We start from the raw sequence: 20,868 nt of genomic DNA, 5'->3' as shown, positions 1-20,868 counted from the left end.
CTAAATGAAAATGTACACAGAAACCCTAACAAGTAGCTTCTTACAACTATAAAAGGATAAGAGCTAGACTAGACTACTTGTGCTGCCCTCCTCCCTTTTAATCTGCATGGTTTGGTGAAGGAATTTGTAGCATCAATTGGAATATAACAATGAATTAAGTTTACCTCATTACTAAGATGCAACCATCACAGGCTAATACAACAGGTGGAGAAATACCACTTAGACCAAGATAAAATCACACTGCCATATTTCATATTTTATTCAATTTTAATATGGTTTCCATTATTAACTTTTAAAACAAAATGATTTCCAGTTTAGAAAACAATGCACTGACCACATAATTCCTTTTTAATTTTATACAGTTATACAAATATTCTAAATACACATTTTGTGTTCAAGATGATGGCAAATAAGATTAACTGTACAGTACATAAGGAAAGAAAATATTTTAAGCATATTTAGAAGCAATAGAAATGTCTATACAAAACAAGCAAAAATGGAATAAAATTTTTATTTTTAAAGTATTGCAACAGGCCCACAGGTTTGTAACAAAAATGTCTTTGCACAGTTCCTCACAATGCCCCATTAATAGCTAAAGCAAGACAGCGGTTTTAGAAAATAAGGTTTCAAAATGCTACACATGGTACTATTGTTTGCACAGTTTGATCAAAATAACAACTCTACTCTGAGTCAAGCAAAACCTAGAGGAAATATACCTAACAACTTGAAAATCATTTGTATAAAATTCATTGCACATTATTTTACTCAGTTGTCTGAAAAGTAAAAAAGTGTATTTACAAAATATTTCGCAGTCAAAATTATAAAGTGAATGAGTATCTCTAAGTAACACGTCTTGATACAGACAGTTCAAGGAAAACACGAATGGGTTTTTTTTTTTTTCTTTTGTCTTGTTTTGTTTTTTTTTAAAGAGGTTTTCAGTGCTCCTTCCACAGGGAAGTCAGTATGATCTACGCAAATGGATTTACAAGATGTTACACATACCGGAGCAAATTCAACACATACGTTATAAAACAATGTTAAAAAGGTGTAAGGATGGAGACTTTGTACATTGTAAGAAGTGAGCTATTCAGAGATCGATAAGAACAATTTTTAATTCAGTTAGCATAAAAGCCTTCATAGTCTTCAGATAATAGACAGTGAACATACTTGACTCGATGAAAGTTGAAAAAGCACCATGCACAACAGTTTAGTGGTAAACACTGAAAAAATAGCACCTGGAATTCTGTGATACTGACAATTTAAAACTGGTCTAGTAATTGCCGGAGATATGGTGCCTTGGATAATTCTCTATTTACTCGGGAGAGTTTGAAAAGTACGGGGCAATTCAGAGATACACACGGGATATGTCGATCAAAGCACCCTGTACAGTTCTTGCATATCTGAAAGTATAAGAGGAATACATAAAACAATAGGAGAGGTCCTATGTATATGTGTTAACAAACTTTTATAGTCCCTCCTCTCTGACCCACCACAGATTACTGGCAGACAAATAACACTTATTACAAGAAGTTTCATTACTTTTCATCCCTGAAGCCTCACCTACCCTATGTTGAGGCATTTCTAACAGGTAAGTACTGATACATGGATTTCTTTTCAATAAACTCAGTACAGTACTATAAATGTTTTTTCTCTAACTTATGATTTTTCTAGCTTACTTTATTGAAAGAATACAGTGTATAATCCATGTAACATACAAATATTGTTCCTCAGCTGTTTGTTATTAGTAAGGCTTCCGGTCAACAGCAGGCTATTAAATTTTTGGACAGTCAAAATTCATATGTGGATTTTTGTCTAGGAGAGAGTAGTTACCCCTAACTCCTATGTAGCTCATAGGGTATATTAAGATTCATTTAGTAAGGTCAAAGGTATGTTAAGATTCATATAATAAGCTATCCAATTACCATTAAAGACCGTCTTTTAAATGAGCCATAAACAATATTTTTTCACATTACTCAGATTTATCTTTTCAGACGCCAATAAAAAATTTATCCAAAAGGGATACCAAATAGCTGCTTCTGCTCTAGATATGTCTTTTGAGAGAAAAATCAAACTGCTCTGGTTCATTCTCTCATCTGTATTAGTCAAGTGAAGAGGAGTTTTCCTGAGGTTACTGTACCAATTATTATGCTGTCCAAACAAACTGCTGAGAAACTGTGTACTTACTCTGTGTTCTCTGATGACAAAGTATGCTGTTCTTCTATGAAGTCTTTCACTAAGGAGATCTCTGCCATGAGACTTAAAACTATCCCCAAATACAGAAGTTCTGTATTGAGGCTATATGTACTGCAGCTATATTCAGGTGTCAGGACAAACTGATAAATGTTTATGCAACTCTCTGTGCTTGTCTGATAAATAAGCCAGGATGGAATTACTTGCCTCTTTAAATTTAACTCAATGTTGAGTTTCAAGATCTGTTACTGGTGATTTCAACCGTGAGCACTATAGCTAAATTCAGCTTATGTTTAAAAACTCAAAACACCACAACCGGGATACTTACTTAGCTCATTTAAAAAAAAAAAAAAAAAAAAAAAAAAGCTGCTTTAGTCTTTCTTTTTGCTATCCTCTGAAAATTTTTGAAAAAGTAAGCCAATCAGATGCTTATTTCATTCCTTATTCTTTCCTGTTTATTATTAAAAGTGTTTGAGGTGATGGAAATTTTCTCTGAGATTTGCTATGGCTGTCTAGAATCTTACATGTAGTGTTTAATTGGGAGTTAAAATTTCCCCAAGTGGCAACAATCATTTTGTTTTCTGAGTTTATAATGAATTTCTAGCTTTATAGCATTGTATTGAAGAGTGTAACAGGGAGAAGGTTAAGCAATGGACTGAAAGGTAGCAGGTAGGTGCTAGAATGGAGAAAGACTAATAAAGCATACTAAAGAGTTTGAATTTTATCAGACAGAAAGAGAAAGTACCAGACTTCTACTTTTAAAATGTAATTTTAGGGGCGCCTCGGTGTCTCGGTTACACGTCCATCTCTTGATTTCTTCAGGTCATGATCTCACAGTTTGAGTTCGAGCCCCACATCGGACTTCACGCTGACAGTGCAAAGCCTGCTTGGGATTCTAGGCCCCCACCCCCCCAAAATAAGTTTATTTTACCTAACACTGGCTAGAATGATCTATTTTTTTAAGAATGGAGACAGCGGCAGGGGGTCAGGCTAGGAAGCTGCTGCAGGAGTTTAGGGGAGAGAGGATGGTGGTTTGGACTAGGATGATAAAAGAAAGGAAGGAGAAAAGTGAGGGTATTTAAGAAGTATATAGGAGATGAAAGGGGAGAGGGGAAAAAAATCAACTTATTTCAACAGCTAGGTTTCTGTGGTTGCATCAAAATAATCATACCTTTAAGATTCTACCATCCTTAATGAAATGTTTAATGGATTCTAGATGACTGGCTATATTCTCTAAAACTTAACAATTTTGCCAGTACAAAATGTGGCAGCTAGAATGGTACAGAGCAAATAGTCTATGCTTTATCAATCCTTAATCATGTTCATATGATGCTCAAATTTTTTAAAAGCCTTGTCTCCTAAGACATGGTTTCTCTCCCTGTTCACCTTCATGGCAGCTAAGTTTGATACTCTGTCTTGGTTCAAAAGCTTCTTTACCTTGAGGACAAGGTGCAGAGGCTGGCCTTCACATCCTGGTTTGAATTCTATTAGGACCGTGAGGAATGATTTTATAAAAGAATTTACAACGTTGGAAGTAGACAGGACCCGTGAAAGAACTCTGATAAAACCAAGGAAGGACAAGTCCAATATAATGAAGTCCAGACTAGAATCCTGATGTCCCTCCTTATTATCAGCATGGTTCATTTTTTTCCTTTTTTTTTTTTTTTTAATGTTTATTTTTGAGAAAGACACAGAATCTGAAGCAGGCTCCAGGCTCTGAGCTGTCAGCACAGAGCCCAATGCAGGGCTTGAACTCACGGGACTGCAAGATCATGACCTGAGCCAAAGTCGGACGCTTGACCGACTGAGCCACCCAGGCGCCCTATGGTTCATTTTCCACTAAATCATACTGCCTCTCAATTATCTGGTTGGTTTTTAAACATTTCAATAACTTTATATATTGCTCTTATAACACAAAATAAACTTCACTCTGGAGTTGTTCTTCTCTAGCCTGAAAGCAAAAAATGTACTGGCAATACAATGGTTTAAAAGGTACAATCGCTCCTTTAAGAAATACTTTTTTTTTTTTTTAATGTGCTAGGATAATGTTTCCTCAGATTTCATTTTCCAACTTAAAGAGGTTTCTGCTGTTTATTACTGGTAGAATTCCCACATTTGAAAAGTCATCTCTGTATTTTATGTCTGTATCCCAGCCTGGCTACTTATCAGCAGCATAACATAGGGCAAATACTTAGCCCTCTTGTGTCTGTTTACTCATTTGTAAGAGGTCTCTAGCATATAATAAGACTCAATCATGTTAACTATTAGTTTTCTATCTAGACTCTTAGACTGTGTACCTTTCAAGTTTACCAGCAATTCTCTAGAACAACCAGATTTTTATGAGAATGGTAAATAGACAGACATGATAGAGAAACTGGTAAATATTATAAAAGAAATTGGGTAGAGGTACATTGTAGTTCTAGGTTTTAATAAACAATACACTATTCCATAAAAACAAAAATAAATTATGAAACAACAAAACTAAAAGACAATGTATGGACCAGGAGAAGATATTTGCAAATTACATATCTGATAAAGGGTTAGTATCCAAAATCTTTACCAAGCCATCTTTAATTTAGTTCAATTATATTTTTGATATTTTGATTATATATTATAATCAAATTATATATTTTGATACTAGAATTTTTACTCCTACTTTTCATACCAGTTTCGTATCTCAAACTATACCTCAAGGGTTGATGGTATTTCCTGGAAAGGTCTAGCAAAGAAGGCCGTACCTTTACAAGTTGCTCCTGTTTACGTTCCAACTCCCGAATTTCTTGGTTGAGGATGACTGCAACATGCTGAGGTTGGCTCCGACATTTACCACAGATGCCATGCTGAGTCAGGTCATCACACACAGGACAGTGCAAAGTAGTGAAATACTGTGAAATAGTGCCTTTCCGTCCTTCAAGTTCGCTTCGAGAGGAGCTGGTGGCTTTCTGTATCTATGAAAACATTAATTCAGAAATAAGTTTTGGGGAAGTGGGGGGGGGTAGGTGATGGGGATTAAGGGCACACTTATCATGATGAGCACTGAGTAATGTATGGGATTGTTGAGTCACTATATTGTACACCTGAAATAAAAGAACACTGTATGTTAACTATAGTGGAATAAAAGTTTAAAAAGTTAATGAAACTCTGATCCAGCTTCACAGTAGAGCCACTGCTCTCATGCTAACTGCAGGTTTACGAAGGCACTATTTCCTTCTTCCAACAAGTACTAAGTAGCTACTCTATGTCAGGTACTGTTCTACATAATGGGGCTATAGAAATGGACAAAATCCTTTTTACAGAGCTTATGTGTTAATATCGTCAGATATGATGTTTTTCTTTTTTTCTTTTGGGAAAAAAACAGTCTCCTGCCACTCAGTTTTTTGGTTGAGATACATAGATGTGTGAGATCATCCAGGGCACTGGAGACTGGAGAGGGCAATGGAAGAAATCCACATTGAGAGTGGATACTGTTTAAGGCTGCACAACTCGGCCATGGAAACAAGGCAAGAAAAGGGTTAAAAGTAACTTGGTAGGCAGTAGGGTGCAAAATTCAAGCAAAAGTAAACCTGGAGAATTTCAAATGTAATTAGGCTGCGTCACCTAAGCATTCTTCATTTGAAGTTAATACTGGTTTCAGAGACTTGACTTCTGGAACTGTTTTTACACTGAAATAACATTATCATGTGGTTATTATACCCTTGGTGTCTCCTCCTGTATCTTACAAATCACTCTTCATAGAGATTATTAGGTCAGTCTCTTAACAAATGCCATTGGCTTAACATTCTTCTGACGAAATGAAAATCAGTAACAGCGTTCCAGTGCAAAGCCAGGATACAGCATCACAGATGTTGGCCAGCACAGCTTCTCTGAAGCACAGCCTCAACCTCAGTATTAGTTTCCTTGAGGCCATATGTGCTTGCTGAGAAAGTAAAAGTAATTTGAAGATCAACTTTCACCAGTTTCCCTGAATACCATCAGTCTTTCACAGTCTGAGATAACAGCAAATGACTGAGCAGATCTAATTCTCAACAGCAGACTGAAACTGCTCCTCTCCTCGACTAATGTAGCGCAGATTATTACACAATCACCTATAGTTCCTTCAGGCTTCCAATGAGCTAACTAAGAAGAGTTCAAGCAAAACTCCCTTTGCTAAGATTCCACATTCCATGTTTTACTTTAGTATAATGCTATTTTAACATTACTTCTTTAGTTTGATTTCTTCAGCACTATGTCTAGACACTGTATTCTATATACTAAACACCCACTTTTAAGGAATTTTGGTTCTCCATTTATTTATTAGCTGGTTTATTAAGTATTTACTACTGACATAGTGGTGGGATTTATTTTAATATTCTACAATCTGGCTAGTCTGACAGAAACTGGGAAGGTGTTTGTAGAAAACTTAAAGTTTTTTTTTTTTTTTTAGGAAACCAGAAGAGTGTGGCACCTTTGTCAGTTTAGGATAATAGAGTATCCACGTTGCCTCTCAGCACAGAAATAAAATCTTTAGTTCTACTAGAAATTGCAAGTCACAGCACAGGTATATACTATTTAGTAGGCTTACCCTGGGTAATTCATGATACCAGCTGAAGACATCAATACCAATAAGTGAGAAGATTCTTGCCAGGGGTGGAAGGATCTGCTTGGTGATATAGTAAGTGGCATTCAGTCTCAGAGTCGGGTCCTGCAGCACTTCCACTGGGCGCTTCACCAACTGGATAAGTGGTATTCCAGGAGCCCCATAAATGATGACGTATGGCACTCGCTCTCCAACTCGAGGCTCAGAGCGCCGATCGTAAGTAAGCATTTTCCTATTTAAAACCACATAAATATTCACTCAAAGGCTGTTATGGAAGGCATCTTACTAGCAGATTAAGGGAGAGTGAAATAATTATGAAACCACGAGATTACAACTTCGAGTTACAACCTTCTTGAGAGCTATATACATTTGACTCAGCACCAAATGGATATAATGTTAAGAGTTTAAAACTTGATCTGTAAATCATTGCTGTGAAAAACAACATGAGTTGCCATATATCAACTAGCTTAAAATGTATTAATTTCTATCTCCTAAGAGTCAGAATGATCATAAATCTAACAGTGAAAGAGAAAATTTAGCTCGTTAGATGATCTGATTCTAGAATGATGCCATCTAAGTGCTTTGGTAGATCCCTATTAAGGACTACCTAGGGATTTTGATGTGGGAAAATGACAATTCAAGCTCTGTACAAGATTAAAATTTCACTGAATTTAGTTTCCCAAGAGAAGCCCAGAAAAGGAGTTCCTTCCTCCTCTTCAGAGCTTAGAAAGTATGGGGGAGCATCTATTTACCATTAGTGCGGCTTCATTGGGGCAGGTGAAGAAACAATTATGTGCCTGTGGACTAGGTATCTTTTCATCTATTTCAAACCACTCAGCATCCTAGGACAACACTTGTTAGGTACAGAGTTGTGCTGTTGTATGCATCATTACTGCCCCCCCCCCCACCTTTTAATGTTTGTTTGAGAGTGAGCGAGCATGAGCAGGGTATGGGTAGAGAGGGAAACAGAAAATCCGAAGTAGGATCTGCACTGTCAGTGCAGAGCCCAACATGGGGCTTGAACCCATGAACTGTGAGATTATGACCTGAGCTAAGACAGATGCTCAACCAAATGAGCCACCCAGGTGCCCCCATCATTACCTTGTAAGTTCAAGGGCTGGCACACAAGCTCCAGGTTTGTAAGAGGAACTTCCTCTGTATTCCTTGGCAAAGATAAAATCTTGGATGCTGGCTTTTCCTTCTAGAAGCTTCATACACTGTCGCTGAACATACTGTTTAATTAAACTTATGTCTCTTGTTTCAAATAGCAGCTTTAGAGAACGCTCAAGTATCTTAAGAAAAAAAAAAGGATACATTCATAAAGATAAAATATCCCCTAGTATATTTAATCACTGTTGCTATATTTTCTGGAAATATTTCTACTAGGAAATGACTGACATGCAGTGGATTTATGGAATGGATTGAATTTAAATTAGTTCTGGGTGGAAGTTCTGTATTTTGTGAATACTGGAACCAATATATATTTACTCATTAAGTTTGCTAATTTAGCTTAAGCACAATTCTACCCTTGGAGAAAGAATGCAGTGGATTTCTCTTCTAGGGACTAGTATTAAATAATATCTCAAGTTCACATAACATTACATATATAGCATAACATACTGACACACTGACAATAGTCCATCTATTACGCTTTTTATGCTCTTAAAAAACTCAGTGTGTAGAGTACTATTCCATTTATACCATTTATTTTTAGTTTGTTACAGAAGGAGTCTGGACCTGAGTAAATAAAAAATATAAAATACTATGGTTAAAATTACCGTGGTTGAGAAATTTAGGTAATTTATGGTACCATTGTTCAGAAATCTTTCTAACTTGTGTTAGTAACTCAGTTTATCTAGAATGGATTACTTATAAAATTTTTCCATTGCTAGTTTTCTTTATCCTGCTCCCTAGCTTTTGGGTGTTGTTATATGATAACATATCATCATCCAGGTGATAGGCAGGAAATTCTTGTCAAGTTCATGTGTTGTTTTTCAGTAATTGTGATAAAAGGTAAGGTGAGGGAGGAAGTCAGAAACTAAGGACTAAAATCAAATAAGTCGTTTGCATTAGAAATGAAATTCTCAAAATCATATAGTTCCTCCACTGATGGTTACATACAAAGAGACTAGGAGGACCACCTCATGTGTGTTTAAGCTAAAGAATCTGGTGAAAATCCTACTTATTTCTTAAAGATGAACACAAGATAGATAAACCTTACCTTAGAAACAGCAGGGCAGGAATCTCTTCTGACGGTTTCTATTCCTTTTGCATCAAATACCGGGTCCTTTTGATCCAGTGTTTCATACATGTAACCCACATACCTCTTTTTTGTTTGTAAGACACAGGGCAAATATACCTGTGATGGATTAACAAAACGCCTCTAAATAACCATTTTTCCCTACCATGAATATCTTATTTTTATGTCTTTTTCTCTCTGTGCTAATAGCAGAGAGCTCAATGTGGGGCTTGAACTCATGATCCATGAGATCATGGCCTGAGGCAAAGTCAGATCCTTAACCAACTGAGCTACCCAGGCGCCCTTTTTCTCTCTTTAACCAAATTAATCAAAAATCAATTCCAAAAACCCCCATTAAATATGGCTCAGCACCAATGAAATTCATGATATAACATTTAAACATAAAGCACACAAAATTAGTTAGTTGTCTTTATTTCCTTCCCACTCAACTCCTTTGTTTGCACTATCAAATTTTGTCCCTACTGCAACTGAGGCTACTCTCTCAAAAGTCTATTAAAAATTAAAATCACTTTAAGTAACACTTATATATTTAAAAGTTATTAAGTACAACATTAAAAGTTATAAGAGACTATATAATGAAAAGTCCTCATCCCCTAGCCTCTACTGTCTTTGACCTAGAGATGCCTAGAGGCATCCTCTATTGATTTCCTGTATAGCCTTCCAGAGATATTTATACATATGAATGGTAGCTTAGTGTATACATCATTTTGTACTTTGCTTATTTTAATAATCTATCTTGGAGAATATTCCATCCTTGTACAGAAAGCTCCTTTTATTTTGTAGGTATAGTAGTCCATGACGGGAGGATATCACAATTTATGTAACCAGTTACCTACTGCTGTGGGTCATTTAGGATGTTTCCAATCTTTTGTTATTACAAATAGTGTTCCAGTGAACAATCTTGCATGGATTAATCTACTAAATTCCCTTAAGTTGAATTCCTAGATTAAGGGTCCAATGGACCTACCAAACTGGTCCTTTCTTCTGTCCTCAAACATTATCAGTAATTATACTAAGTATAAAATGGTCTAAACATCCCAATTAAAAGGCAGAAGTGATCAGATTGGATCTGATCAAAAAATGAGACAAAGCAATAAACTACTAGAAATCCACTTCAAATACAAGGACATAAGAAGGTTAAAAATAAAAAATGGAAGATACACATGCTAACACTAATCAAAACAAGAGTGTTTTATCATCAGAAAAAAGTAGATTTCAAGACAAGTATTATCAAAGATAAAAATAACAATTTATCAAGAAGATACATAATCCTAAATGTGTATATACCTACAAAGAAAACTTCAAAATATCTGAAATAGAAACTGGCAGAACTAAAAGGAAGAAAAAGGCAAATCTATGATTATATTTGGAAACTTCAGCACCTCTCCCTTAGAAATTGACAGGAAATCATTAAGAATACAGAAGGCTTCAACAACATCACTATTACCTTAACCTAAGTGACATTTATAGGATATTCCAAAAAGCTGGATACAGAAAGCTTTTAAGGTCACATGGGTATAATCACTAAGATAGACCACTGCCTGGGCCAAATGACAAATTTCAATAAACTTAATAAAAACATTAAAATCATACGGAGTATGTTCTTTGACCACAATGGAATTAAATTAGAAATAATGGTATTATTTCTGGAATATCCTTAAATATTTGGAACTTAACACAAGTCTAAATGATGTATGGGTCTTTATCACTGAATCAAATGAATAATGGAAATACAAGATACCAAAAATTGAAGCTAAAGTAGTATTTATTTATTTAAAAAAATTTTTTTAGGGGCGCCTGGGTGGCGCAGTCGGTTAAGCGTCCGACTTCAGCCAGGTCACGATCTCGCGGTCCGTGAGTTCGAGCCCCGCGTCAGGCTCTGGGCTGATGGCTCAGAGCCTGGAGCCTGTTTCCGATTATGTGTCTCCCTCTCTCTCTGCCCCTCCCCTGTTCATGCTCTGTCTCTCTCTGTCCCAAAAAAATAAATAAAAACGTTGAAAAAAAAAATTTTTTTTTTAAATGTTTACTTATTTTTGAGAGAGAGAGAGGCAGAGAGACAGATACAGAATCTGAAACAGGCTCCAGGCTCCGAGCTGTCAGCACAGAGCCTGATGCGGGGCTCGAACTCAAGGACTGCGAGATCATGACCTGAGCCGAAGTCGGACACTCAACCGACTGAGCCACCCAGGCGCCCCAAAGCTAAAGTAGTACTTAGAGGGAAATTTATATCTTTAAACACTTACATTAAAAAATATTTTTTTAATATCAAAGATTCAAGCTTCTAAGTTAAGAAGACAGGAAAAGAAAAGCAAACTAAACCCAAAGTAAGTATAAGGAAGGAAAGAATAAAGAGTGGAAATTGAAGAAATGGTTCTTCAAAAAGTTCAGTAAATGGATAAACCTTTAGGTAGATGATTGTGGGGAAAAAACCAAAAAAAATTATCAATATCAAAAGTGAAAGGAGGGAGATCACTAAGGATCTTACAGATATCAAAATGACATTAAGGAAGTATAATTCATGCCAACAAATCTGACAATCTAGGAGAAATGGACAAATTCGCTGACAACCACAAGTTATCAACACTGATATAAGAAAACCTGAATATTTCAATATTTATCAAGATGTTTAATTTGTAATTAAAAATCTATGACCCACCCTTTCCCCCAATAAAATGTCAGGACTGGAGAGCTTCACTGATGAATTCTATCAACCACTTTTAAGAGAAATAATTGTACTAATCTTACATTTTTTTTTCCAGAAAATAGAAATGGGAATATTGCCAACTCATTTTATGAAACCAGCCCCCCCCTTTTTTTGTCCCAAAGCCAAAGACAATACAAGAAAAAAACTACAATATTCATCATGAACCTATACATCACAATTCTTAACTAATGTTTATTCTCTTTAAGAAGTTTTGCAGTTTTTTGCTTTTATGTTTCGGTCTGTGATCTATTTCAGGTAAGTTTTCATGTCTGGTGCTATTTTCTAAGCAGGCCATACTCTTCATTTTTGCCAGATGGGTTGTGTCCATAGTACCATACATGTACTTCATTCTTACTTTGTTTTCTAACTGTTCTCCCCATCTCTGCCCCAATCAGAATGCTCACTCTTCAGGGCAGATACCATATCTGAGTCCTCTTTGAATCTCTTCTATGACAATTCTTGCTTCAAAGTAGGTACTTTTATCCTTTCCACACCCGTTTTCTTTTCTTTTTTTTTTTTTTCACACCCATTTTCTTAAATCAACCATTTCTAATTCCTACCGATCCTTCTTTCTCAGTATCTCCTGAATTGCTCTTTATCTTCCCTAGTTCAGGTTATACAGGCTGCATCCTGTCCTGAGCTTCTCCCCTTCCCAAACCATCTTGTATACCACTGTGAGACTAATCCTCCCCAAACAGCTCTGATCATGTCATGTTCTTGTTTGATACACTTTTCTGAATCAGGTTGAAACATTTTAGCTTGGTATTCAAGACACTCTACAATCTGGTCTTAAGTTTATTTTCTAGAGTTCTCTCCCACTACTCTATATTCCCATATTGTGCTTTTCCAACTCCCTATCCTCCTACATGCTATTTTCTTCTATGCAGAATGACTGCAGCCCCATGGCTGCCCATTGAAATTCTAACCATTTTCTGAGACACAGTGCAATATTACCTCCTCATGGAAGTACTCCTCCATGGAGTCTCCTCATCCAGCCCAAGATGACATAATACCTCCTTTTCTTTGTGCTCTTACAGTGTTTAGGGAGACTGCTCTCATGATTATTGGCTTAGTGGGACTGTGTCTTATGCTTCTTTGCATTCCACACCTCTCCTAGCTTAGTAGCTTTTATATGGAAAGAACTAAATATATGATATGGAAGGTAAAGTGAAAAGAGTCTAATAAGGTCCTTATGGCAGACTGTACTGTCCAAATAAATAATATCTGCCATTCCACATGACCTTACAATGTGATTCTGACATTCTTCCCATTAAGAGATGGGAATCTATGCTCTCTCTTAAATCTAGACAGGCTATGATGTGGTGTGACTTTGAGACTAGGTCATAAAAAACAAAACTGCTTTTGTCTATTTTTCTTTGGGATGTTCATTCCTGGAACTCAGTGCCATCATGCTGTGAGGAAGAACAAATAATCCCAGGGAAAGGCCAAATGTAGGTGTTCCAGCTGACAGCCCCAGCTGATGTTCCCAACAGCAGCCAGCATCAACCCCAGACAGCAGAGTGAGCAAGCTTCAAGTTGTATCACCTTTAGCCGTTAAGTTTCCCAGCTAAGGATCTAGACACTGTGGAGCGGAGACATGCCATCCTTGCTGCACCTCTTCTGAATTCCTGACCCATAAAATCCGTAAGCATAATAAAAGAGTGGCTGTTTTACATCATTAAGTTTGGGGGGGGGGGTCTGTTACACAGCAATAGTTAATTGGAACAAAAGGGTTTTTTTTTTTGAGAAAATTATATAAAACTCAGGGAAAATATTTTAAATACAACAATTTGTAGGCATTATACTGTTACTGATTCTGAAAGTGTATTATGCAAGACCAAAATCTCCATAAGGTATGTGAATTTCATCTGTTATTTCCAGTATTAATTATATTTCTCTTACCTTTTCAAACTTCAATTTCACTGGTTTAGGATTGGTAGCAGTTACAGCTTCAGCAATTTCCTGACCAATCTTAAAAGACTGCTCCTTAGTAGCTCCTTTCAGTAGCACAAACATACTAAGAGGGTTAAAAACGAGATTGTTGTAACAAAAAAAATTTCATCAAGAGTAACTTTACTTTCCTGGATAATACCCTAATACCAAAGAAAGCTTTTTCGCCCCTTTTCCTTATGAAGTTGCTTCCTGTTTAAGCTTTCTTGCTTTATCATACTTTCCTTGTATTATTACAGATTTTGAAAACATCTAATATTTCTAGTTTAGATTCACATAAACCAGCTCAGCTGTCAGAGATGCCAAGAAGGTCTTGGGTCATTCCTAGACAAAATGGCTTTATATGATGCACCATTACATCAGTCATAAAATAAAAGAAAATGTGATTATAAAGAAATGAAAAATTTACTTGTGATATGGGAGGAAACTTCCTTCCAGAACCACCCAACTTAAAAAAGACACACACATATTTTATAATATATGTTCACTGAAGAAAATGTCAGAAAACATAAAGCACAAAGAAGAAAACAGCCACCTAATCTGACCATTCAGAAAACAGGCACTACAAACCTTTCTGTATATCTGTAAATCTTTTCTCCTTCGGGATCACAGATCAGATTGTTGGATAACTTTCTTCTTTCATTTAATTGTACATCATAATATTTTCTCACACTGCTTAGTTCTTTTACATTATTTTAACAGTTGTACTGTATTTCAACGTTTTTGGTTTTGGTTTTTGTTTTTTTTTATTTTTGGGACAGAGAGAGACAGAGCATGAACGGGGGAGGGGCAGAGAGAGAGGGAGACACAGAATCGGAAACAGGCTCCAGGCTCCGAGCCATCAGCCCAGAGCCTGACGCGGGGCTCGAACTCACGGACCGCGAGATTGTGACCTGGCTGAAGTCGGATGCTTAACCGACTGCACCACCCGGGTGCCCCGTTGTACTGTATTTCAATGTACAGATGTATCATAATTTAACCAAACCTCAATCACTGGAAATTTAGGTTACTTAAAATTTTTTTGCTAATATTTCACATATAATAATTTGGCACACCTCTGGTTGTATCCTTAGAACAAATTTCTATCAGTGAAATTTCTGGGTAAATGTATACTCTAAAAATATTTTTTGAAAGATACTGTCAAACTGAATTCCAGAAAGAAATTTCTGATGTACAATTCCACCAGCAGTATACGCAGGTCAAGACGGAAGGATTTCTGGGGTGCCTGAGTGGCTCAGCCAGTTAAATGTCTGACTTGGGCTCAGGTCATGATCTCAAGGCTTGTGGGTTTGAACCCCATGTCGGGCTCTGTGCTGACAGCTCAGAACCTGGAGCCTGCTGGGATTCTGTGTCTCCTTCTCTCTCTCTGCCCCTCCCCTGCTCACATTGTCTCTGTGTGTCTCTCTCTCAAAAACAAACATTACATTTTTTTTAATTATGTGTTTTGTTAAAAATTATACCTCAATGAAGTTGATATCTTAAAAAATATTATTATAGGCTACATATATGAGATTTTACCCAGTAGTTAGTGGGTTTGAGTCCATCTATGTTGCTTTGGCCAGTTTTATTTGGAGCTAAGCTTCAAGACTGCTGGCCAAGATTAATGGAAATTTTTGATCACTTAACAGAATGGAGGTGACTGTCCTACAAAAAAGAGAAAGACTGTTTTAAAATAAGTTTGTCTGTCACTGGTGCTTTTAATCTAGTTAAGTAACAATCATCTTTGGGTTGAGAGATCCAAGCACACATACAGAGTGTGATTTTCACATAGTAGGGCGTGAGTGGGGATATTAGAACAACCTAGAAAGCCTTTCTCAATTATACTCAGGTGAATTTTTCTAGAGATTCGGATTCTAGCTCCACACCACTCTTCTGCTGCCACTCTATATAAGAGCTATTAGCACTACTATAGAGAATTCCTATAACTGATGGGAGTAGGTCATATTCCACTAGGGTGTAGTAAATATGACTGAGAACCACTCTTCTATAAAATAACTGTTTAAACCACTTGTCCACTTTGTAATGTATATACACATTACAAACTTTGTATAAACCACATTACCACTTTGTAATGTATATAATGGTCATATCATTGTATTATATACCTGAAACAATACTGTATGTCAATTTTATTTTTTAAAGTTTATTTTTGAGAGAGCAAGAGTACATGAGTAGGAAAGGAGCAGAGAGAGGAAAAGAGAACCTCAAGTAGATTCTGCACTGTCAGTGTGTAGTATGACGTGGGGCTTGAGCCCAACATGGGCTTGAACTCATGAACCATGAGACCATGACCTGAGCTGTAATCAAGAGTCAGACACCTGGCATGCCTGGGCGGCTCAGTCCGTTAAGCATCTGACTTTGGGTCAGGTCATGATCTCCCGGTTTGTGTGTTCAAGCCCTGCGTCGGGCTCTGTGCTGACAGCTCACAGCCTAGAGCCTACCTCAGATTCTGTTTCCCTCTCTCTCTGCCCCTCCCCAACTTATGCTCTGTCTCTCAAAAATGAATAAATGTGGGGGGGAAAAAAAGGGTCAGATGCTTAACCAACTGAGCCACCCAAGCACTCCCAGTTATATTTTAATAAAAAATATCATTTAACTGAAAAAAGAAATAGTGTGTTTATTATACTTTCTAAATGGACAATAATGCATAACTGCTTTAGAGACAGAAACACCTTTCTGTAACAGTAATTTTGATGCTTTGGTAACTGATTGCCCTTAGCTAGATCCCAAGATTCATAAAATCAGCAGTCTTGAAATCGGAGGGAGGCAATGATCATTCACCATCATCTATCAGATTTCCTTTATTCTGATCATGAGGCAACTGAGCCTCAGAGAGGCTAAAAGACTTGTTAATGGCCATGCACCGACTAGACGTATAGCTAGAAAGCAAATCCAGATCTCCTCACTCTCAGTTAAGAACTTTTTCACTTCACCAAGCATTATCTATTATCCCTAAAGCAGTATTTCTCAATCTTTTATCATTATTGTTCTCTCAAAAAAGTTAAAATTTATTTTTTAAAAAAACTTTTTAAAGATTTTTTTAATGTTTTATTTTTGAGAGAGAGAGAGAGAGAGAGAGAGAGCGAGTGAGCAGGAGAGGGGCAAAGAGAGAGGGAGACACAGAACTTGAAGCAGGCTCCAGGCTCTGCACTGTGAGCATAGAACCTGACATGGGGCTCAAACCCACAAACTATGAGATCACGACCTGAGCCAAAGTCAGATGCTTAACTGACTGAGCCACCCAGGTGCCCCAAAAGTAAATTTAATAAGAGAAAGTAATTATTAAGAAATAAAATATTGTTGGGTGGTTGAACTTTGTAGGGCCAAAAATCCATTGTACTATCTAAGTGGTTTTGCTCCCTGAGAACCAATTTGTACCGGGTTAGGGTGATACTGTTACCATTGATAATGCATGCTCAAGAATGAACTGCCCTCATACAGTATATTTCAATTATCATTTGTTGAATGAATTAGTGAATGGAGAGCAAAAGTTCTAATAATATTGTAAATTCTTTGATTGGAATCATAAAATACCTGTGAATTCTGATGTAATGAGACAGTACCAGCTAGGAATCAAAAAACACTGAGTACTAATTTATGGCTCCATTGCTGACTAGTCAGGTGATCTTAGACAAGTTTCTTATCTTAGGGAAATGTGCTTTTAAGCAGCACATAAGAATATGCTTCTGGGGCGCCTGGGTGGCTCAGTCGGTTGAGCGTCCGACTTCAGCTCAGGTCACGATCTCACGGTCCGTGAGTTTGAGCCCCGCGTCGGGCTCTGAGCTGATGGCTCAGAGCCTGGAGCCTGTTTCCGATTCTGTGTCTCCCTCTCTCTCTGCCCCTCCCCCGTTCATGCTCTGTCTCTCTCTGTCTCAAAAATAAATAAACATTAAAAAAAAAAATAAAAAAAAGAATATGCTTCTAAGGGTTCCCGCCAGCAGTGTGAAAACTGCTGACCTAAATAGCACCAAAGCTGTCTTTCAGTTCTGACATTCTGTGCGTCTGTTTTTTTGGTTTGAATTCTTAAAGATCTTATATACTAAACAAAGATAACTACAATGAGAACCATGCCAACTTCTGATTGTGTGTGTCATCAACCATGACATGTATGACCCTGAATTAAACTCAACAATTCAATGTTTAACTTTTTCCTCTTCCCTAAATTTTTTGCAAGGAGCTCTGCTAACAAGGTACAAAACCATGTTCTAGTAACTTTTATTTTGCTAGACTACTCAGCAGAAGTGGTTTTACAGAGCAGTGAAATACTAAAGTCAAGCTGAAGAGTCGCTTTTGATGGAGAACAGTAGACACTATGGATAGCTGGGGCCTGGATAACTTGAAAGTATACCCACCTGTTAGTAATGAAACAGCTGCTGTATGAGGCAAGTCTCATTCAGCATTAATATGATTATGCTGATTATACGTGCATTAAAGAACTGGAGAAGATTAAGTGCTCTTCAAAGATTACCTAGAAGCTATTTTTAATGATTAGAAGCATTATGTCCTACAGCTTCATTGGGCTGTAAAGTCATCAGAGGTCCTGAGGCAAGTGCTCTAAGCATGATCACACTGTGAATCTAAGCCTTCAATATGAAAAATATCAGACTCTAAGAAATCTGCATAATACTTATAATCTAGAAGAATTTATGAAGTCATACAAATAAGATGTTACATCAATAACTGGGCCCTAAAAAAATACCAAGGCAGGCAACCAAGCTGAGGTTATTAATTGAGGACCCAGAGGCAGTCCTGTTCTTTGTCAGCCCATGGATGATGGACTTCAGGAAGTCTGTGAGCCCTCTGGAATCAAATGGAAAATTGTATCTGCCTACATGCACTTTTTGTAGAAGGTCAAAAGTATTTTGGGCCAAGGAAAGTTAACCACTCATAGCTTTGGCAGATATCTTCCAAAGTTAAGATATGTATTTAAATTCACAGAGCTGAAGCTATATGAAGAATCATTTACATTAAGAGCTATTGTTTTTTAAAAAGACTAGACTAGACCCCTGTGTATACAGTTTTTTGCAGATCACTATCTACTTTGCTACCTGCAGGCATGCCATGGGAATCTCCATAAGTCTGTGGCTCAGGACACTTAAAATTTCTGTCTCTTAAGATCATATCTGGTAATTCAGGACTTGTGCTACTTCTGATCACAAGATCATAAGGACTGAGGAAGACTTAAGTAGAACTCTGTTTTTAGGAAGGATTACCCTTAAGCCATTTCAAACACTGAAATGAATATCTGAAGAGATGCAAAAAGACAACTATAAAGTAGGAAGTTAATTACCTGTCAGTATCTCCATATACAACCCTGGCACCCCATTTCTTGGTATCATTCACCAGTTTAATAGCTCGTTCCAAGGTCTCTCTGGCTTTGTGAACAATACTATCACCAACCTGTTGGTACAAACACATTGGAAGTAATTTCTTAACACAGCTTAGTATGTATCAGTAGACTTTAACATATAATACTTAATTTTCACTACTATTTCTAAATATGAAACAAGGAGAAAAGAACGTAAAAAAGAAAACAGTCATTAGTGTCATAGTTCTTTCTACAAGTACTCATGAAGAAAATGAGGTGAAGAATATAAAGAAAGGAATCAATCGATACATAGACTCACCTGTGAATGTATCAGTAAGTACAATGGATTATACTTTATACAAGGTATACAGTTACATCTGATTCCTGGAAGAATAAGTCTGGTTTATTCAAGGACTTTCATATGTTGTTTTTTTTTTTTTTTCCAAAAAATGTTTATTTTTGAGGAGAGAGAGAGAGCACACAAACTACTGAGGGAAGGGCAGAGAGAGAGGGAGGCAGGGGAACCAGGTAGGCTCTGCACTGTCAGCACAGAGCCAGACACGGGGCTCGAACTCACAACCCGTGAGATCATGACCTGAGCTGAGGTCAGACACCTCATCAACTGAACCACCCAGGTGCCCCTCATATATGCTTTTATAACCAATTCAGAAGGAAATTACACTGTGTATGTGTATGAGTATGTGTGTGTATATCTTTCAAAATTTTTCTATTGGAGTATTAGGATAATTTCTTTTAATATCATTAAAGTTAATGGTGAACTTCAATCCTAGTGATTGGCTATACATAATTTTTAGATAATACAGAATATAATGAAAAATGTATAATTCTATGATGGAAAATATAAGTGTTCAATTTAATCAAGTACACAGATATGTCTAACAAGAATACCTTTTTTTTTTTTTTTTTTTGAGTAATGTCTCCATCCAACATGGGACTTGAACTCGTGACCTCCAGATCAAGAGTTGCATGCTCTACCAACTGAGCCAACAAGGCTCTCCTAACAAGGACAGTTTCATTGGTGATTAGTGAGTTTAAACAAAGATCATGACATAATGACAAAACAAAAAGATGATAGATCTTGACAAATACAACAAGCTAATTATATTTTATAGTTAAGTAAATTAAGGAGACCAGCATAGGACTATTGCTTGCTTTATATATATATTAAGTGATCGCTACATCCAACGTGGGGCTTGAACTCACAACCCCAAGATCAAGGGTCACATCCTCTACAGACTGAGCCAGCCAGGTGCCTCCATTTACTAAACTCATTAAAACTAAGAGCTGGGGAAAACTTCCATTTGGCATAAATGGAGCATTCCTTTTAAAATTTTAGAAGAATTATGCACTTTTTCTTTGTATTAAGAAGCCAACAACAGTTATAATGATCTTTCTCTTTTTACTGTAAAATTTGAATCACCTGAACTAAATGTAGGATGGAATAAGTGTTTAAAAGGCTCTTTAGGGGCGCCTGGGTGGCGCAGTCGGTTAAGCGTCCGACTTCAGCCAGGTCACGATCCCACGGTCTGTGAGTTCGAGCCCCGCGTCAGGCTCTGGGCTGATGGCTCGGAGCCTGGAGCCTGTTTCCGATTCTGTGTCTCCCTCTCTCTCTGCCCCTCCCCCGTTCATGCTCTGTTTCTCTCTGTCCCAAAAATAAATAAAAAACGTTGAAAAAAAATTAAAAAAAAAAAAGGCTCTTTATAGTTGCTTTACAAAGGAAACGTTAAATGAACAAAGGAATAGATTTAAACTGGTAGCAGAAACTTATTGGGTTTAAATTAAGAACCATGAATTCTATTGAGACCTTTAGTATATCAGAAAACCTTGAGAATGTAAACTATATATATCCTGACACATTA

The 20,868-nt window shown here is 36.9% G+C and overlaps 1 protein-coding gene across 1 annotated transcript in view; it reads right to left on the bottom strand.

The window, feature by feature from the left end:
• Positions 1–241: 241 nt before the first annotated feature.
• Positions 242–20,868, bottom strand: part of REV3L (REV3 like, DNA directed polymerase zeta catalytic subunit) — a 175,918-nt gene continuing 155,291 nt past the window's right edge. Inside the window, exons 26-32 of the mRNA XM_047101371.1 lie at positions 18,971–19,080; positions 13,633–13,747; positions 8,988–9,125; positions 7,868–8,058; positions 6,752–6,998; positions 4,929–5,138; positions 242–1,400 (exon numbers count right to left, since the gene is read on the bottom strand). Of these exons, the coding sequence (XP_046957327.1) occupies positions 1,260–1,400; positions 4,929–5,138; positions 6,752–6,998; positions 7,868–8,058; positions 8,988–9,125; positions 13,633–13,747; positions 18,971–19,080 (1,152 nt within the window). The 3' untranslated portion in view covers positions 242–1,259. The remainder of the gene's footprint in view (positions 1,401–4,928; positions 5,139–6,751; positions 6,999–7,867; positions 8,059–8,987; positions 9,126–13,632; positions 13,748–18,970; positions 19,081–20,868) is intronic.

This window comes from Lynx rufus, unplaced genomic scaffold (assembly GCF_022079265.1).
Source record: "Lynx rufus isolate CCGP_SWC_20201006 ecotype Redwood Valley unplaced genomic scaffold, mLynRuf1.p SCAF_6, whole genome shotgun sequence".
Lineage (NCBI taxonomy): Eukaryota > Metazoa > Chordata > Mammalia > Carnivora > Felidae > Lynx > Lynx rufus.
Note: the sequence above shows the minus strand (reverse complement) of the source record. Positions and strands in the feature narration are given on the sequence as shown.